This window comes from Lynx rufus, unplaced genomic scaffold (assembly GCF_022079265.1).
Source record: "Lynx rufus isolate CCGP_SWC_20201006 ecotype Redwood Valley unplaced genomic scaffold, mLynRuf1.p SCAF_15, whole genome shotgun sequence".
Lineage (NCBI taxonomy): Eukaryota > Metazoa > Chordata > Mammalia > Carnivora > Felidae > Lynx > Lynx rufus.
Genome location: NW_025814829.1, coordinates 61,421,549 through 61,439,808, shown reverse-complemented (window position 1 = coordinate 61,439,808; position 18,260 = coordinate 61,421,549). Strand labels below are relative to the sequence as shown.

General features: G+C 61.5%; 1 protein-coding gene across 1 annotated transcript; it reads right to left on the bottom strand.

Moving 5' to 3' along the window:
- Positions 1-13,164: 13,164 nt before the first annotated feature.
- LOC124509884 (uncharacterized) lies at positions 13,165-15,405 on the bottom strand. Its single transcript, XM_047076476.1, has 3 exons — positions 15,316-15,405; positions 14,529-14,993; positions 13,165-14,438 (listed from the first exon to the last, which is right to left on the bottom strand). The coding sequence occupies exons 1-3, from the start codon at positions 15,403-15,405 to the stop codon at positions 14,352-14,354; spliced, it is 642 nt and encodes a 213-aa protein (XP_046932432.1). The 3' UTR covers positions 13,165-14,351.
- Positions 15,406-18,260: the final 2,855 nt, after the last annotated feature.

Below are 18,260 nucleotides of genomic sequence, written 5' to 3'. Positions count from 1 at the left end.
TCACCTCCCTCCCAGCTACCCGCTCCTCTCCCTTTACAGCGAAACTCTGCGGTGGTGCGCGCGTGAGCCTCCCCCTTCCTCCTCGACCCACCCTGGACTCCCCTCCTTGCCCCTCCAGCAAGGCTCTTGCCACCTCAGCAGTGACCTCGTGGCCGCTGGACCACGTGCTCAGTCCTCACCGTCGACCTTGCCACAAGGGACAGGATGCTCACTCCGTCCTCCTGGCGACACCCTCTCAGGGGGTTGTGGGACCCCACACCTGCCCGCCTTCCCACCCGGCTCCCCGCTCCTGCAGGCTTTCCCTCCCTCTGACTGGCTGTGTTATGGGGGGTCCGTGGCTCAGTCAGTCCGTGGACCCCTTCTCTCTCCAAGTCCCTCCCTAGATGGACACTGTCCAACGCAAGCCTAATATGAACCGCATGTGTCCTTCAGCATTTTCTCGGGGCGCCTGGGTGGTCGGTTAAGCGTCTGACTCCCGACTTCAGCTCATGTCATGATGGCGGGTCACGGGATGGAGCCCCGAGCAGGGCTCCGAGAAGCCTGCTTAAGATTCTCTCTCTCCCGCTCCTCTTCCCCACCTGTGCCCCCTCTCTCTCTCTCAAAATAGAATCTAAAATAAAATCAATTTTCTAGGAACCAGGTTGGAAACGTAAAAAGGAAACAGCGAGATTGATTTTAAGACTACATTAATCCTAGGGGCACCTGGTATTCGATATAAAAATTATTGAGATACTTTACTTTCTTGTACTAAACCTTCGAAATCCAGTTTGCACTGAACACCTGCAGCGTCTCTCAATGTGGACACTAAATTTTCACTGGACTTTTTAAATTTATTTTTGGTAATCTCGACACCAAGGCGGGGGCTCGAACTCACCACCCCGAGGTCAGGAGTCCCATGCTCTTGCAACTGCATCAGCCAGGCGCCCCTCATTGGAAACGTTTTTTTTTTTTTAATGTATATTTATTTTTGAGAGACAGAGAACGCGTGCGGGAGGGGCCGAGAGAGGGAGACACGGAATCCAGGCTCCAGGCTCCGAGCTGTCAGCACAGAGCCCGACGCGGGGCTCGAACCCCTGAACCTGAGACCGTGACCTGAGTCGGAGGCCTAACCGACTGGGCCCCCAGGCGTCCCTCCACTAATTTCAAGTGCTCAGTAGCCACAGGAGGCTGGTGGCTCCCGCAGGCCACAGCGCGGAGCTAGATAATCCCAGCAAACTGTGGCTGTCAACGCCAGGAGGGCTGTGTGGTGACCTCCCGTATTTATGTCCGGCCCGCGCATCTCCGCACTGCAGACCCGTCGGACCGGTGTCTGCTCAACCCTGCGCCTGGGTGTCTAAACGGGTGCCTCGGCCCGGCCTGTTCAAACCGGGCTCCCACAACTAGCAAGGCGTTTTCCCCGACCCAGTTAATGACAACGACTGTCTTCCGGTTGCTGAGGCCCAAACCGTAGTGCTCCTGGACTCCCTTCCCTCTCTCCTACCTCCTATCTGGCGCGGCCATAAGCCCTTCGAGAGACTTCCAGAATCCCACCGACCACTTCTCCTGTCCCTGTCACCCTCCTTGGCCACGCCCGGTCGGCTCTCCTGGGATTGGGATTTGTTCTGAGGACCTTCCGTCTGGGCCGGCAGCTCCGGGCGCGGCTCCTGCCGTCTGTTCCCCACTCAGAACGCTGCCTGGAAAAGAAGTCACACTTGTGCCCCCCTCCGCTCACAAGCCTGCAGGGCTCCCAACTCCCCCAGGAGAGAGTCAGCGGTGGCCCACAAGGCCATCCAGCGCGTGACCCTGCCCTGGTGCCCCTCCACCCCCAGCTCCTGCTGTTACCGCCACACTGCCCCCCCTCCACCTCTCCCCCCCGCGGTTCTGGAGCGCGGCGGGCCACCACGTGTCTCTCTCTGCATGACTGCCTCCTTCAGGCCTGTCCTCAAACTCCACCGTCGCCCCCCCAGTCACCTACCTGAAAGCCACCTCTCCTGTGAGCACACTTCCTATCCCCCCCTTCCCTGCTGCTTTTCCCCTAGCCCTCGTCGCCAACATGTGGCGCATTCCACTGAGGCTCGTCTGTCTCTGCCATCACAACCTCCGCTCGATCCCCAGTGCCCGGAACGGTGCCCTGGAACCTCTGAGGCCCCGCATACACATTTTGAACGAACGGATGGAGTCGCAGGCGGGGAAAGCCCTGGCGCAAACCCGGGGGCGGCTGCTACCTTCCGAGGCCTGGAGGCGGGGAGGCCTCGCGCGCCGGAACTGCCCTCTGCGGGAGGGCGGCGGGGCTGCGGGCGAAGGGGCTGCGGAGAGGGCGGGGGCGGCGACCGCCTCCGGGCCCGGGGGGTCCGGGCGGATCCGGAAACTCGGAAGCAGCAGAGCGCGGCTTTCAACGCCAGGAGGGGGGGTGGTGTCGAGGACCCTGAACGACGCACGGCCCCGCGGGCGGGCCGGGCTTTGTCCCGGGAGGAGGAGCCGCGGGCCCCGGGCCCCGGTGGGCCCAGGGCCCAGGCGGCCCTCCCCCCGCTCCGTCCTCCGTCCCGCCCGCGGGGCCGCAAGAGAGGCGCGTGGAGGCCGCGGAGGCGCGCGCGAGGGCGCGGGGCCGCGCCGGGCCGCGCGGAGAAGGCGGGCGCTCGGCCGGGAAGGGCGCCGGCGCGGGGAGGCCTCGGAGGCGGGGGGAGGCGAGCGCGGGGGCGGGCGCGGGGGCGCGCAGGGCGCGGGGCCGAGCGCGGAGGGCGGGCGCGCCCCCGCGGGGCGCACAAAGAGGCGCGCCTTCCCGGGCACCTGCGAGCCGCGCGGGGCTTCCCTGCTCGCGGCCGCCGACCCCCCACCCCCACCCCGCGGCGGGCATTTATTTGCGCTGGCGGAGGGGGGCGGGGCCTCCGTCTGGGACGAGAAAATCTTTCCAGGAAGTTTGTTCCTATTAATACTCGAGTTCCTGGCAGCTGCTCTCTGCGCGGGGGGCGGGGCGCACTCCTGGCGCCTCCCGGGACCGTCCCCGTCGGTGCGGGTTCTCGGGAGCGGGGCGGGGTGGCCGGGCCGCCAGCTTTGGGCGATTAGCGGGCGGGGTAGGGTGGGGGGGGTGGCGGTGGGACCCCTTCCCGGGCGGGGGCGACCTGGAGGCCCCGAGGTCCGGACGCCCGCCGCGACCTTGGTGCAGCCACGGGGCGGGAGGACGCTGCGGCAGCCGCTTGACCTTTGAAACTTGCGTGCTTCTCGCCGCCACCTTGCAAGTTCAGCGTCAGCTCCAGTCTGCAGAGGGGGACAATGGAGCTCAGAGAAGTTCGGCACGCTGTCTGAGGTCACGGCGCCGCCGCCCAAGCGAGGGCCCAGGTTTCTGACACGTGTCTCGCGGGACGCGTTCCCTTGGAAGCAGGCGTAACAGGATTGATCCTGTCGTAGCGGCCAACGGAATCGGCCCCCAAAGGGGCACCGCGGGAAGCTGCCGGCCCGCACGCGGCACCTGGGAGCCTGCCGGGTGTCGTCGATCCCCTTCGGGCGCCGCAGAGAGGCCTGCGCGGCGCCCATCACCTCGCCGGCCCCCGGCGCATCAATCACTTCGCCAAAGAAAATTTGTTCCTAACATCCCTCAGGTGCATGTGTAGATGAGATCGGAAGCGGTTGACAGCTGCCTCTGGAGTCGTGGGTTCCTGACAAATGCTAGGGGACACGCACAGCCACATGGCACTGTCTCTTCCCCAGTATTTTCTTTCTTTCTTTTTTAAACGTTTATTCGTCTTTGAGAGACAGAGCGTCAGCAGGGGAGGAACAGAGAGGGAGGGAGACACAGGATCCGAAGCAGGCTCCGGGCTCTGAGCTGTCAGCACAGACCCCACGCGGGGCTCGAACCCATGAGACCATGACCTGAGCCAAAGTCGGAGCCTTAACCGACTGAGCTCCCCAGGCGTCCCTCTCTTCCCCAGAATTGTGAAGGCAGCCGTGGACACAAGGGCAACCTTTCCGCTCCGGGGTATCGGCCCCCACCTGCTCAGGGACTCTGTCCAGCTCGGCGTGGAGGTGGGTCACCACTCCAGGGCCACACTTGGAAACTTGGGCCAAAGGAAGTTTGGCTCGCGAGCCTTCTTACTCTCGTCGCCAGGGTCCCCTCCCCCTCCCCACCTCCTCAGCCACCCGTGTGTCTCCCAGGCGGCCGGAGGAGGATGGAACACATCCGGGCATTTTCAGGTGGGACCTGCCAGTCAGAAAGCCCTCCCCGACGCGCCCTCGCAGGAACAATACTTAAAGCCCCCTGATGGAGCACGGAGAGCCGGCTGTCGCATCCGTCTCCCTGGGACACCGGGCTCGGTGATCGGTGGGGGGAATCTCAGCCCTCTGCTGGCTGCAGTCAGCTGAGGAGGCTTTCTGGAAGCTTAAGTCCTCAAGCACGGCTGCCTCCGGGAGCTCCCCCCGCTGCCCTGAGCTGGACCCAAAGGGCCCTGCTTCTGTTTGCATTCGTGCTACCAGAGCGGTCCGTGGGGGTGGGGGGAGGGGGGTCCGCGACACAAATGCCCACTCCCCACTTGGGTGGCCCGGGCCCACCAGCTGCCTTCACTTTTGGTAGCATCAGCTATTTTAATGCAGAGTTAGGCACACAATCCTTGCTAAAAATAAATACAAAGGAAAACCCCAAAGTAGCTGAGCCTATTTCAATACCTTTTACTTTTCTTGTCCCTGGTTCTTTTGTCTTCTCCTTGTAAGTCTGGAGCTGCCTGCCTGTCGCACAGGGCCCACCCTGAGCGGCGCGGGGCTCCCGCCCTTGTCCTGTGGCCGCACAGCCCAGACGTGACCATGGGCAAGAACAGAGTCAGAGGGACTGAGGGAAGGAAAGAAGGGAGCCCCGACAGCCATTTCTTGGAGCGCGGTTTATTTAAAAAAAAAAAAAAAAAAAAATTTTTTACATTTATTTATTTTTGAGAGAGGGCACAAGTGGGGGAGGGGCAGAGAGCGAAGGAGACACAATCCGAAGGCGGCTGCAGGCTCCGAGCTGTCGGCACAGAGCCTGACGTGGGGCTCGAACTCACGAACCTCTAGATGGTGACCTGAGCCCAGGTCGGACGCTTAACCGACTGAGCCGCCCCAGCAGCCCCAGGGTAAACGTTTTTCTTGGGTTGCTGGGTTCTGATTGCCTTGGGCTCTAAATAACCCACAGACCGGACGGAGGTGGCGTATTTTGGGGTGTTGTGTTTCCCCCTCCCACTGACGCAAAGAGGACAGACACCTTTGGGGTATCCACTGTTCCATTTAATTAAACAAGGAGGCCACGAGACTGATGTGGTGGCAATCCCCTGGGGGCCCACCTGAGCAAACCAAAATCCTAGTCTGTAAATGCCTCAAGGTCCCAATATCCAAGTGGGAGACAGGATCACAAAGCGGGGGGCTTAGGCCATGGCCAAGTGCACCATTTCCTTTCTCTGCTCTGCACTTTCTCTATTTAAGTCCTGCCCCTGGCTCCTGGCCGAGCCCTCCTCACCACTTCCTGCTTGGTGCTGGGCCAGGCCAAACGATTTTTGCTCAAATAAATTCTTAAAATGCCTTTTTTTTTTTTTTTTAAATATACAACCTGGACTGGAGTCGATGACCCAGTCTATTTTTCTGGGGACTGATCCTCATCCAAGGAGGTAATTTCCACCTGGCGTGTCATTATAGCCTTCCCAATCCCTGGTCCCCTAAGGTGGACAGCCAAGTTGGCACTGGGCAAGGGAGAGAAGGAGAGGGACAAAGTCCAACACCTGGGTCCCTCAGTGAGTTTCTACTCCCTCCCTTTATTCAGAATACGGGTCAAACTTGCCTGTTTCTTTGCACGTCTCACACTTTTTTTTTTTTTTATTGAGAAATGGACATTTTATTTTCTGTCATGTTACGAATATTTTTTTTTTTTTTTACAAACGGACATTTTAAAGTTTATTTCTTCTGAGAGAGAGAAAGAGGGAGAGCTTGAGCGCAAGTGGGGGGTGGGGAGCAGAGAGAGAGAGAGAATCCCAAGCAGGCTCTGTCTGCACTGTCATTGCGGAGCCTGATGACGGGGTTTGAACCCACGAGCGGTTGAGATCATGACCTGACCCAAAATCGAGAGTTGGGCACTTAACTAACTGAGCCACCCAGGCGGTCCTACAAATGGACATTTTCAGTTTATTTATTTTGAGACAGAGACAGCGCAGTGGGGGAGGAGCAGAGAGAGAGAGAGAGAGAGAGAGAGAGAGAGAGAGAGAGAGAGAGAGAATCCCAAGCAGAATCCACGCTATCAAGTGCAGAGCCCCAAGCGGGGCTTGAACCCACGAACTGTGAGATTAGGCCCTGAGCCCAAACCAAGAGCTGGACGCTCAACCGAGTGAGCCACCCAGGCGCCCCCCAGTGGACATTTTAGATAATACATGGTACAGGTCTGGGCTCCGGGCCCTCCCCTTGCCATGGTCATTGTTGGATTTGGGGCGTTCATTGGCTTGATAGGAAGAATCCTGCGGAGTGTGGCTCCTGCTCTCTGCTCAGTTTTGTCTTTTCTTTTTAAAATTTATTTTGAGAGAGAGAACACGCGTGAGAATGTGAGTGGGGGAGGGGCCGAGGGAGGGAGACACAGAATGCGAAGCAGGCTCCAGGCTCCCACCTGTCAGCACCGGTCCCGACACGGGGCGCGAACTCACGAACCGTGAGATCATGACCTGAGCCCAAATCAAGAGTCGGACGCTCGACCCACGGGCCTCAACCCCAGGAGCCCCTTCTTGTTTTGTTTTGAACAGTATGTGACTGTTGTGATTTTGCATGCCTCACTCTTGATACGAATTTGACTCACTTATTTACTTGTGTAGATGACACAGTCACATGGTTCAGAATTGGAAAGGATCCAAAAGGTACCAAGGGCCAAGCCCCCTCCATCCCCGGGGCCCCGCACGCCAGCCCGGTCTGTGGAGGCCCACCCAGCTCGGCATGCCCGGCGGAAGGTTCCAGCTCCCAGCCACATGGCAAATGTGTCCCTGCCACCGGGGTGATGCGGCCACTGTGCAGGCAGGACCGCCTTGACCAGAGGGAGGCCTTGTCCTTCAAGGACCAGCGCGTGTTCGTGGGAGGGGTGGGCAATCAAGGGACCAACACCGTTTAACATTTTAACTCAGGGGAAACTGAGGCTCAGAAAACTCAGGTGACTTCCCAAAGGACACTCAGCTTTTAAGGAGTTTTATTGGTTACCTACTGCTGGGTAACAAATTACCCTAAGACTCAAGTGACTTAAAAACAACACATCTTGGGGCCCCTGGGGGGGCTCCGTCAGGTAAGCGTCTGACTCTTGATTTCAGTTCAGGTCATGATCGCGTGGTTTGTGAGTTCAAGTGCCACGTCCGGCTCCACACTGATAGTATGAAGCCTCTCTCTCTCTCTCTCTCTGACCCTCCCCCACTCACTCTGTCTCTCAAAATAAACAACAACAACAACAAAACTAAAAAAAACCCCAATACATCTTCCTTATGCCTCACATTGTATGTGGGAGTTCAGGTCTGGCTGTTTCTGGCTCCGGGTCTCTCGGGAGGCTGTCGCCAGGAGAGGAGCCCGAGCTACAGTCATCTGAAGGCTTGACCGGGGCTGGAGGCTTCACCCCCAAGGCCGCTCACTCCCGCGGCTGGCGAGTTAGTGCGGCCTGTTGGCGGGAGCCTCAGCCCCTCACCAGGGGCCTCTCCGAAGGTGGCTCAAAGGGCCTCACGACACGCTGGCTCCTTCCCCCAGAGCGAGCAAGGCCAGCGAGAGGGAGGCACGCGGAGGCCGCGACACCCTTTGTGACCCAGGCTCGGACGTCACCTGTCATGACCGCCACCTCCTGTTCCCTCTACGGGAGTCACCAGGCGAGGTCCAGCTCGCACCCCACGGGAGGGGACTGTGCCCCATCCCTGGAAGGGAGTCGTGCTGAGGAATCGAGGGCACGTTTTAACGCCATCACAGGGCCGATCCAGGCCTTAACTTTAGTGTGCAGGACCCCAAAGCCCTGGGGGGCTCGTGGGGCCCGCTCTCAGGATGTGAGGCACCGGGGCGGGCGGTGAGGCCTTTGCCCTCGCGATGCCCCCATCTGGATGCGTCACGAGGACAAGACCCCACGAGGCAACAGAGGCCCTGGCTTGAGGGGTGCAGATGGCGATCACGGCCAAGGCCAGAGGGCCCGGGGGGAGACTGACGTGCTGACGTGGCAGGAGGGAGGAGGTGTCCCGGACCAGGGCACATGTGACAATGAACCCGGAGAGACGGAGCTGGGAGAGCGGCCGGGGGACACCGGGGGGCCCCCGAATTGAGGGCGAAAGCCACAACCAGGTCCCGGGACTGGAGAGCTAGGCCCTTGTGTCCCAGCCCACCCCACGCTGGCCGTGTCTCTTCCTGGAACAGCACGACCGTCAGCTGCCCGGGCCCCAGCATCAGGCTCCGTGGGCCTGGACCGGGACACTGCATGACGCTCCCTTCCCTCTGGGCGTCACAGCTCCGCCTGGGCCCCGGGGACGGGTGCCGGTGGCCTCACGTGCGCCTTGTCTCCCCATGATCACAAAAGCGCCTCTCCTTTCTGGGCTCGGATTTCTGCTGAGCCCCACTCACCCTCCCTCGGGCTGCTCGGGGACCCGGCCTATCAGGAAAGCGTCCCACTCTGGGTGTCTCTGACCCCCACCTCCAGGCAGCTCCCGAGGGTGACCCCCGTCCCTGGGAGAGAGGCCCCCTCTTGCCAGACGTACCCTGGATTATGCGAGGGCTGGTTTCCTTGGGGGCGTGGGTCCGAGTCGGGGGGGATTCTCCCCCGTCAGGTGATCCCGTTCCGGGGGGGGGCAATATCACTTCCTGAGGGGCAGTGTCTGCCATCAGCGGGGAGGTTCATTCAAGGAGCCCCCCCCTCGACACGGACGGTAACGATGACGACTGTGAGGGAGCCGAGCCCATCAGCCAGGCCCCGCACCTCTGCAGGCTCCGCTGGGGATCAATTAGGACGGCCGAGGGGGAGGGCGATGCTCTGTGACATCTGTCACCCCTCCGACCTTGGGCTGCTGTGCGCTGTGTTCAGGAAGGGAGCAGGGGGAAGGGAGGAGGGGGAGGGAGGACGAGGAGGCTTCTGAAGCCGGGCACCTGCTTTGGTGGGTAGGAGGAGGAGTGAAAGGCCCATTTTGGGGAGCAGGAGGGAGTCTGAAGGAGGAGGTGATGGGTCGGGATGAAGCAAATGTCCTCCTGCTGACTGCAGGCAGGGAGACCGAGGGGCTTGGTACCTGCCCGAGCAGGCCCTAGTGGGGGGGGGGGGCGCGGGTGAGGCCGAAGGGAAGAGGGCCCTCGGGGCTGAGCCAGGCGGGACAAGGCCTCCTGACTCTGCCGCTCTTGCTGTCCTCATGGGACACCTGTCCCTAGCCCAGACAGGGGTCCCAAAGGGCCGTGGCTATTCAGTCAGTGGATAACCAGTCCTGCCTCCAGGAGGCGGGGGACATGTGGGAATATGGAAGGAAGAAAGCCCAAGGGGCTTCAGGGAGGAGGGTCCAGGTTACGTGCACAGCCCCGAGCCCCAGGCTATCCTGCCGTGGCCAGAGAAAGTTCCACGGGGAACCTCTCGCAGCCTTTTGGCCAACCCTGGCGGTGGAGGTCTCTGGGCAAGGCACCCCTGGTCTCAGAGAGGCCGAGGGACTTGGCCCAGGCCACACAGCTCGTAAGCAATGAAATCAGACTCCTTTGCCCCAGTACTAGGAAGTAAGGAGTGCTCTCCGGGAACCCCCAGCTCCTCGGGAGAGCCTGATTCAGAGGAAGGGTCAGGAAGTGCGGGCAGGACAAATACACGAAGAACAGACAAAATAGGACGAATGAGATCTGCAGCACCGGGGCCTTCTGCACCTGCCGCCCACGGGACGGGGCCCCTCTCTCCTGAACGGCCTCTAAAGCCTCCCACGTCGCAAGGGTCCGGGACAGTGGGGGACTGTGCGGAAGGCAAGCAGGTGGCCCCAGGTGGCCCTCACCCTCCGGCCAGGGCAGGTAGGGCGTCACCCCCAGAGGAGGCACAAGGCTGCTGGGGAGGGGGCTTAACAATCCAGACGGGTGTCAGGAGGGCCCCGCCAAAGACCGGCCTCCCTGGCCTCGGCCTCCTCCCGCAGCCCGGGAGGCCGCCTCCTCGGACTCGGGAAAAATTCACAAAGTGCAGGGGACTTCAACGCAGCGAACTGGCAGTGACATCTACTAATGGACGGGTCCTGCCCAGCACCGAATGGCCCAGGGAAGGGCAGGGTGGACACCCCCACGCTGGAGTCTCTCCTTGCCAGAGGGCCCACACCCCACATGGAGTCCTCGAGCCCAAGATGCCGTCTCCTCCATCCTGGAGTCTTGTCTGGACTGGGGTGGTGGGGAGCAGGGAAGGAGTGGGGGTCCCCACAAGCAGCACCCACTCCAGGCAGGGTTGGAGGTCCTGACCAGCACACCTAGGCCAGCTGGCCAGTGAGAATGCTCCCCAGATGGTCTCCAGATCGCTTCCAGCTGGGGCATATAGAGTGGCCAAAGAATCTGTCCTAGGGAGTGGGGGTGTAGAAGGGGAAACTGAGGCAGGACGAGACCCAGCTTTAGTAGCCCCGAGCTAAGTGGGCCAGGATCCTGACTGCCTTCTGGAAAGGACAGAGGGACCAGGAGGAAACTGGTACCTACTGACCAGCCCCGAGCCGGCTCCCCATCGCATACCTGCCCTTGGCCCCGAAGGGGTTCAGAGCAAGTCTCCCCAGAATGTGCCCCTCTGTGGGCTATTTGAGGTGAAGGCCATGAAGGCGTAGCCGACTCAAGAGACACTTGTGCCCCTCCCTTAACGTTCTAGAATGAAAATCGTCCTGCCCAGAATGAAGAGTTGTGACCAGAGAGAGATTATATGCGAGTGGCCCGCCTGTGTGGCCGGGCAAACATCTTACCCAACACCATCACCATTTCTTAGCGCCAGATGGCAAACGTCTCACCCAACCTCTTTGAACCTCTCGTGTGTGGGGTTCCGGGAGGTACGAGATTAAATTCGATGTGTTCCTGTTAGTCTGTCTCGTGTCAGTGTCGTTCGTAGAGCGGCCAGAAGGAACTTGGAAGGGTGAACATTTTCCTCCCAACAGCCCTCCGTCCACCTTAACCAGGGAGGCTGGTCTCCTGCCCCGGGTACTTAAGGGAAGGTCTGCCCAACGCAGCGCCCGGTCTATGCCTGCTCGGGGAAGGGCCACACAAGGGGCCGCCAGGGTGGGGTCCGGGGGACCTTCAATCGCCCAAGTTAGAGACAGACGGGAAACCTTGGCACAGGGAGGGCCAGCACCTGCCCTGAGGTCACACAGTGACCCAGCTGGGTTCTCCGACGGGTGGCCCGGGTCTGGATCCCAGGCAGAGTGTGCTCCGGGGAGAGGGCGACGGCGCCGAGGCGCCCTCCGGTGGCCGCCGCGCGCGCAAGCCGGCCGCCCGGAGTCCCCCGGCCGGCAGCCGGACGGGGGCGACAGCGGCCGGGGACCGCCTCGCGTTCGCGTTTCCTTTTTAAAAGAAGCACGTCGGCGCCGAAAGCGAATTTCTGTAAAATCGAGGAGATCGCTAGGGCCCCGCGGTCTGCAAAGCCCCAGCCGCCCAGCCGGCGCGGAAGAGCGAGAGCGGGGAGCGGCGGCGAGCGGCCCCCTCGCCTATTGTTGTGGCCGCGCGGGGCCCACCCCGGGGGGGCGGGGCGCCGGCCCGTGACGTCAAGCCCCGCCCACCGGCCCGCGCCGCCTTTGTCCGCCGCCGCGCGACTCCTCCCCTGCGGGCGCCGTCCGCCGCGGGTCCCCAGCGCGGCCGGGCCCCGAGCTCCGGGACAGACCCCGGGCCCCTCCGCGTCCTAAGAACCGCCTTCCTTGCGGACGCAGCGGGAGGCGCCCGGGCCTGCGTTCCGCTCCTCGTTGCTGCCGGGCGGGGGCGGGGCGGGCCCTCCGGCGGGACGAGCAGGGAGTCACAGCGGGGCACTGCAAGCACCGCCCCGGGACCCGCACGCGTGGTGGCGGGGATGGCCGAGCGCAGAGGACTGGAAGGGGGGGGTGGGGGTGGGGGCCGGGGCCTGAACCTGGCAGGTGCCCCGGGCCTTTCTGGGAGGGGTGGGGGGGAACCGCTTGGAGGAGCAGAGGCTGAAGGTTGGCAAGGTATTGGGGGAATGGGGGGGGGGGGGAGGGAATAAGGCCGAGGGTCCCACAGGGTAGAAAGGGCACCTGTGAGGTGGCCCTCGGGGCGGAGCGGGGCCGAGCCTGGGTGAAAGGGTACTAAGCTCACGGCTCGTGGAAGTGGCAGCTTACTGCGGACCTAGGGACAGCACGGCAGCAGCCAACGTGGGCCCGGCGGCTCTTCTCTCCGGCTCCTTCCTGCGACGTGCTGAGGGCGACCGCGGTCGGTCCTATCAGGATGAGGCTCCCAAGTGACAACTCACCAAGCCTCTTAGGTCCTCAACTACTTTGAAAACCCGGCCATACATATCGCCTCCTGTGGTTGTGGAAACTGCCTTCATAAGGCCACCCCCCCCACCCCCCCCCCACCTGGGTCCTGACCCTTCTTGCTAGGCCGCAGCCCCTCGCTCCGCAGACTACAGGTCGCTGCTCCGATCAGGTGTCCCTCACACCTGTGGCACTTGGAAGGAACCCCTGAAAGGTGCCTCGGCCCCACAGGGAGGTGGCCGGCGATCACGACCAACCCTGGCGACCTTCAGCAGAAGAGTTATTGGTCGGGGGACGGGTGGCACATGTCCCTGCATCTCCGCCTCGCTGGCTCCAGGGGGAGCTCTCGGTGCGCCCCCTGGGTCTGGGTTCTGCGCCCCAGCTCCCCCCAGGGGGGAGAAAGGGTAGCTGGACCCTGTCACCCCTGGCGACTCACACGAGGGGGATCGCTCCCCATAGGAAGGCGGTGTGGACGCTGGAACCTCCTCCCCCCCCCCCCCTTAATTGGGGCAGCAAGACACAGGCCTCAGAGCCCCGTGCTGGGCGTGAGATGTAGGAAGGCGCCAGCATCCCAGGCTGAGGGCACCCCGAGGGGAGAGGAGAGGGCCACTGGGGGCCTGGTAGCCCAGGAAGGGGCGGAGTCAGAGGACGGCAGCACGTTTTTTTTTTGTTTTTGTCTTAGAAACTTACAAAAAAATGTACAGAAAGAGTATATAAGAGGAAAGCCTCCCTCCCCCCACCCCGCCCCCCACCCCCACCCCCAGAGGCCCGTGTACTGACCAGTCGCCCCCACCCCCCATTTTCAAAATCCTAAGAGGCCAGGTTTGGGTTTGTTTCTTTTAGTGCCCACAAGCAGACTCAGGCAGGAGGGTGGCTGGACTGTGGATTTGGGACCCACAGGCCGGTGGCGTTGTGCGTGACAGGGAAGTGGCTGGTCTTCCTCCCTGCCGTGAATTCCTTTCCCTTTTGTTAGTTTGGGAAACTCTCTCTCTCCTTCTATTCTGAAGGGGAGCCCTGCTGGAAGGTGTTCTGGGCTGCAGACTTTGGCCTCTTGGCACCTGGATAGATCATGCTGCTCCCTTCTAGCCTCTGAAGTTTCTGCTGAAAAATCCAGATAGCCTTATGGGATTTTCCTTGGATGTAACTGCTTTCTCTCCTCTTGATGCTTTTAAAATTCTCTCTTTATCCTTAGGTTTTGCCATTTTATCTACTGGCTGGCCTGGTATGGAACTCTACGGGTTGGTTTTTTGGGGGGCTCTCTGCGCCTCCTGGGTCTGGGTTTCTGTCTCGTTCCCCAGATTCAGGAAGTTTTCAGCTTTTATCTCCTCAAATAAATGTTCTGCCTCCTTTTCTCTCTCTTCTCCTGCTGCGACCCCTGTAACTCGACTGTTACGCTTGATGGTGTCGCGGAGTTCCCTGGGTCTGTTCTCATCTTGCACAACTTTTCTCACTCTCACTGGCCCAGCTTGGTGACCTTCCATTACTCTGTCCGGGCTGCTGCTCTGCCCTTGTCCGGTCTCTTCTTTCTTATTTTTTCCAGATGGTCTCTTGTTCGTTTCTTTTAGTGAGTTGATCATCTCTTCCCGGTCCTTTTTTAGGTGTTTTAGGTCTTTCTGGATGTTCTCCAGGCTTTCCTCGACTGTAGCCAACATCTTTAGGAGGGTTACTCTAAATTCTAGATCAGTTACAGAACACGTCTCCGTTTTGGTTACGTCTCTCGCTGTGGTTTTGTTCTGTTCTTTCATTTGGGACCTATTCCTCCGTCTCCTCATTTTGTCCACTGCTGCGTCTGTGTCTCTGTTAGCAAAGTCAGCTGCGTCTCCCGCACTTAAAGCAGTGGCCTTAGGAAGACGAGGTCCTGTAGTGCCCCGCGGTGCAGTGTCCCCTGTTAACGGGAAGATGGCGCTTCAGGGGCGTCCCTGTGTGCGTTGCTACGGTAGCAGTCGCTACTGCTGTGGGCGAGATCGGGTCCCTGTGCGGTTAGTGGGTCGGTCTGGGGCGCACTGGATCAGACCCGGAGTTTGCTAGAGATGTGGTAGCTCCAAACTGCAGGGCACTTCCCCGGCGCTGTCGGGGGGGAAAAAGGTTTATTGGTGGGGAGGCCGAAGTCACACTGGTGTGTACCTTATCTTCCCCTCTCCCAGGGGCAGGACTCACTGTGGAGTGGTGTGGCCCGTCTGGGCTGCTCGCACACTGCCAGGCTTGTGGTGCTGCTTCGATGGGATCTGGCCACGAACCGACCGAGCGGATCCCAGGGGGTGGATCTGCACAGGGGCGGGAGGGGCCCTGCAGCACCGGGAGGACAGACCCGGCGGAGGGATGGATCCCCAGAAGCACAGCGTTGGGGGATTGCGCGGTGCAAGTTCGGTGGCGGGAACTGGTTCCCTTTGGAATTTCCGCTGGGGGATGGGAGAGGGAAATGGCGCCCACCAGCTCCTTTGTTCCCCCGCCAAGGTCTGTCCTCCCAGGCTCAACAACTCCCTCCCGTAGGCCCCAGGCGCTTTTCAAACTGTGGTTCCGGCCGGTATCCCCGCGGCTCTTTGTCCCGCAGTCTTTGTAGAGGGAGGACTTGGCGTCCACTCGCCCTCCCCCCTCCCCGCTCTCCGAGAGCAGAGATGCTGACTTTTAAAATCCCAGAGGTTGAGTCCCGCTGGCTGTCAGAACCCACGCAGTCCGGCCCCTCCGCTTTCGCCGGCCAGACTCCGGGGGCTCTGCCTTGCCGGGCGGGCTGCCCCTCCGCGCGCGCCGCTCCCTCCCGCCAGTCCGTGCAGCGCGCACCGGCTCTCCGGCCTTCCTACCCTCTTCCGTGGGCCTCTCGTCTATGCTTGGCTCCGGAGAGTCCGTTCTGCTAGTCTTCTGGCGGTTTTCTGCGTTACTTAGGCCGATGTGGGTGGAATCTAAGCGATCAGCGGGACCAGGTGAGCCGGGCGTCCTCCTGCGCCACCATCTTCCCAGCGTCTGCGCTTCCCGCCTCCAGGCTTCCCAAGTCTGCGCCTCCCGCTTCCCAGCGGGCAGTGCGGGGCTGCTCCCGCATGGCCACTAGAGGGCGCCAACGCCAGGAACATGAGGCCCCCGGGGGGCGGGGGCGCGGGCTCGTGATTCACTGCACTTCCGGGAGCACCAGCGGGGGCCCACAGGAGCGACTGCGGGGTCCGCGCGCCCCGTCACCTGCCCCTGCAGGGGAAGCTGGCGGGGGTTCTCTCCGCTGGGCACCGTGGTTCGGGATGGCTCTGGATGGCCGCACCCGGGGGGCCTGCCATCAGGTAGAGGAAGGAGACGCTGGATGGACCACAGTAGGCGTTCTGGGCCCTGCTCTAGTGGGTCGGTTCCCAAACAGGGTGACGTGAGGGAGACGCGCGGGAGCCCCCAGCCTGCAGCCAGGGGAGGGAGGAGGTGATCCTTGTCCCCTTTATCCAGGAAAGCAGTAGGATTCCTGTCCCATCCCCAACCTCCCTGTCTCCAAGTTCAGCGCCCCCAGCCAGGTCACCCACCCACAGCAGGGCCACGTCTCCCCCTCCTCCCCGCGCCCACCAGGGGACTGGCACTCCTGCCTGCCTTTGTTAAAGAAATGAATTTGCAGGGGCACTCGTGTGGCCCAGGTGGTTGAGCCTGGGACTTCGGCTCAGGTCGTGATCTTTCTGTTCGTGAGTTCGAGCCCTGCATCAGGCTCTCTGCGGTCAGTACAGACCCTGCTTCGCATCCTCTGTCCCCCTCCCTGCCCCTCCGCAGTTCACGTGCGCGCGCTCTCTCTCAAAAATGAATAAGCATTAAGAAAACATGAATTTGCAGAGAAACATTAGCCCCCAGCCCCAGTTCCCGCACACTGTAGGTGCTGGAGGGGGGTTGTGGAGGAGAACAGAGTCCAGGCTGATTCGAATCCCCTCCCCAGAGTCTTCTGTCTGCGAGACAAGCTGTGGCCCAGACGATTTCCCAAGGATGGGTGAGCACCCCCACCCCGGGGGGACCTTGCACACTTGTGCAATGGGGGGGGGGTGTGTGTGCTCCGTTTCCTCCCCTCGGATCTGGGGAGCCTGGGACTACTTCTGAAGCCACGTTCGAAGATGGTAGTCCACGCGCTGGCACTAGATGCTCTCTCCAGGGGCATCTCACCCACCCTCCACGCTTGAGCGCCGCGGAGAAGTCCACCTACCCCGAAGATGTTGGGCGGCGGGACCGCAGGGAACCAGACACGCCGAGGCCTCGCTGTCCTAGTCTTGGTGGAGTCACGGCAGCCTGAGCCAGAGGCAGCAGTGAGCCTTCTGGTGGCCGCACCCAGAGGTGACAGAGATGGGCACCGATGGGCTGGCCCGACCCGAGCTGCAGATTCGCTACCGACATAGGTAGTTTTAGGTCACTGCATCCTGGCTTGGTGGGTCTCACGGCATCAGACACTGAAACACAACCCCAAAGCTGGGGATGACCGACCGTCCCGATTCGCTTGGGCCTGAACGGTTTGCTAAAACTGAGAGAGCCCCGGGACTACAGAGGGGGGTGAAGCAGTGACTTCCAACTTGGTGTGTCCCTGCCCAAAAGGCTGCCAGATGGCAGGGCCCTTGCTGGCTCGATGCCCCAGTGTCACGGGCATCCACACCGCGAGGGCAGGTGCTCAAGGCTATTTGCTGTGACTTGTCACTGAATGTTGTAGAGTCCCCGCTCCAAAGTGCTCTCGAGCCCCAACAATGCATTTGTGCGGCCTGGTGACCTCCCTGTCCCCGACAGCATCTAGTGTCAAGCTGAGATGCTCGGGTGTCCCCCTCAACGACAGACTCAGCCACCTTCCCCAGCACAGTCCGGGGCGTTGGGCCCATCGCCTGCTCTGGGGGTGGGGGTGGGGAACGACACTCCTTGTAGGGACACCACCCACTCCTTACTCGGGTTTGAAGGTGGCCTGACGGTACCGGCAGGAGCTGGTGGTTGCTGGAGGTGGGAGACGGATGGTCCTGGGCGCAGAGCAGGTGGGTGAAAGCGGAGAAGGCCCCCGCATCCAAATCTGGCTCATCAGGTTTCCAGAGGGTAACTGTGTCTCCAAACTGGGCGCGCCCCCCACTTACTGACCGCCAAGGGCGTTTACACACAAATCTCTCCGCGCCAGCTAAGAGGGCCAAGCAGGATCTCCCATTTCCTGGATTACAAAGGCGGACGCCCCTAAACCGGCCTCCCCTGGTCCCCGGGAACCCCGGCCCGAGAGACCCGTGGCCCAGGAACCGGCACAGCGCCAGCAGGACACTGGGGGCCAGCGGAGCAATGATCTTCAAGAAGCAAGCGGTCACTGGGGTCAGATACCGTAAAGCAGCTGGGCACAGAGGTAGCGATAGCTTTACCCACAGATCGTTGGTGACCTTCGGGGCGGGGGGGGGGCACAAGCCAGCCTCTTGTGGAGACCGCAGAGGCCAGGACTCCTTCCGCGGTGTGCGGTGAGGGGAGAACGGGCAGGAGCAAATGGGGGCGGGGCTCAGGGGACTCGAGCTTTCTTCCTCTATGACGACCGTGAACCTGCTTCCGGGCTAACGAGGAGCGCGGCCAGGTGGGGGCGGCGGGGACAAGGTCAGCAGAGGTGGGGGGGGGGGGTGTGTGTGTGCAACAAACAGGCTCCAGGCTTGCGTCTCTTTGCCTGTCCTGCAAACCTTCCATGAGCCGGCAGCCTCGTCCCCACTTTGTTGGTGGCGCGGCGCCCCGAGTGGCGCTCTTACCAATGAACCACAGTCACGGGCCTGTATTTACAGGAAAATGGTAAATCCACTGGAGCGCACATATCGAGGCCCACAGGATGAGAAGACCAGGGTTCCCATGTGAAATGGTAGCTTCAAATCTAGTTTGGGTTCTGCCACAAATGACACGTTTGAGGGAGGTGTGGGGTAGCTGGAAGGGGGTGGGACAGGCCGCTGGGGA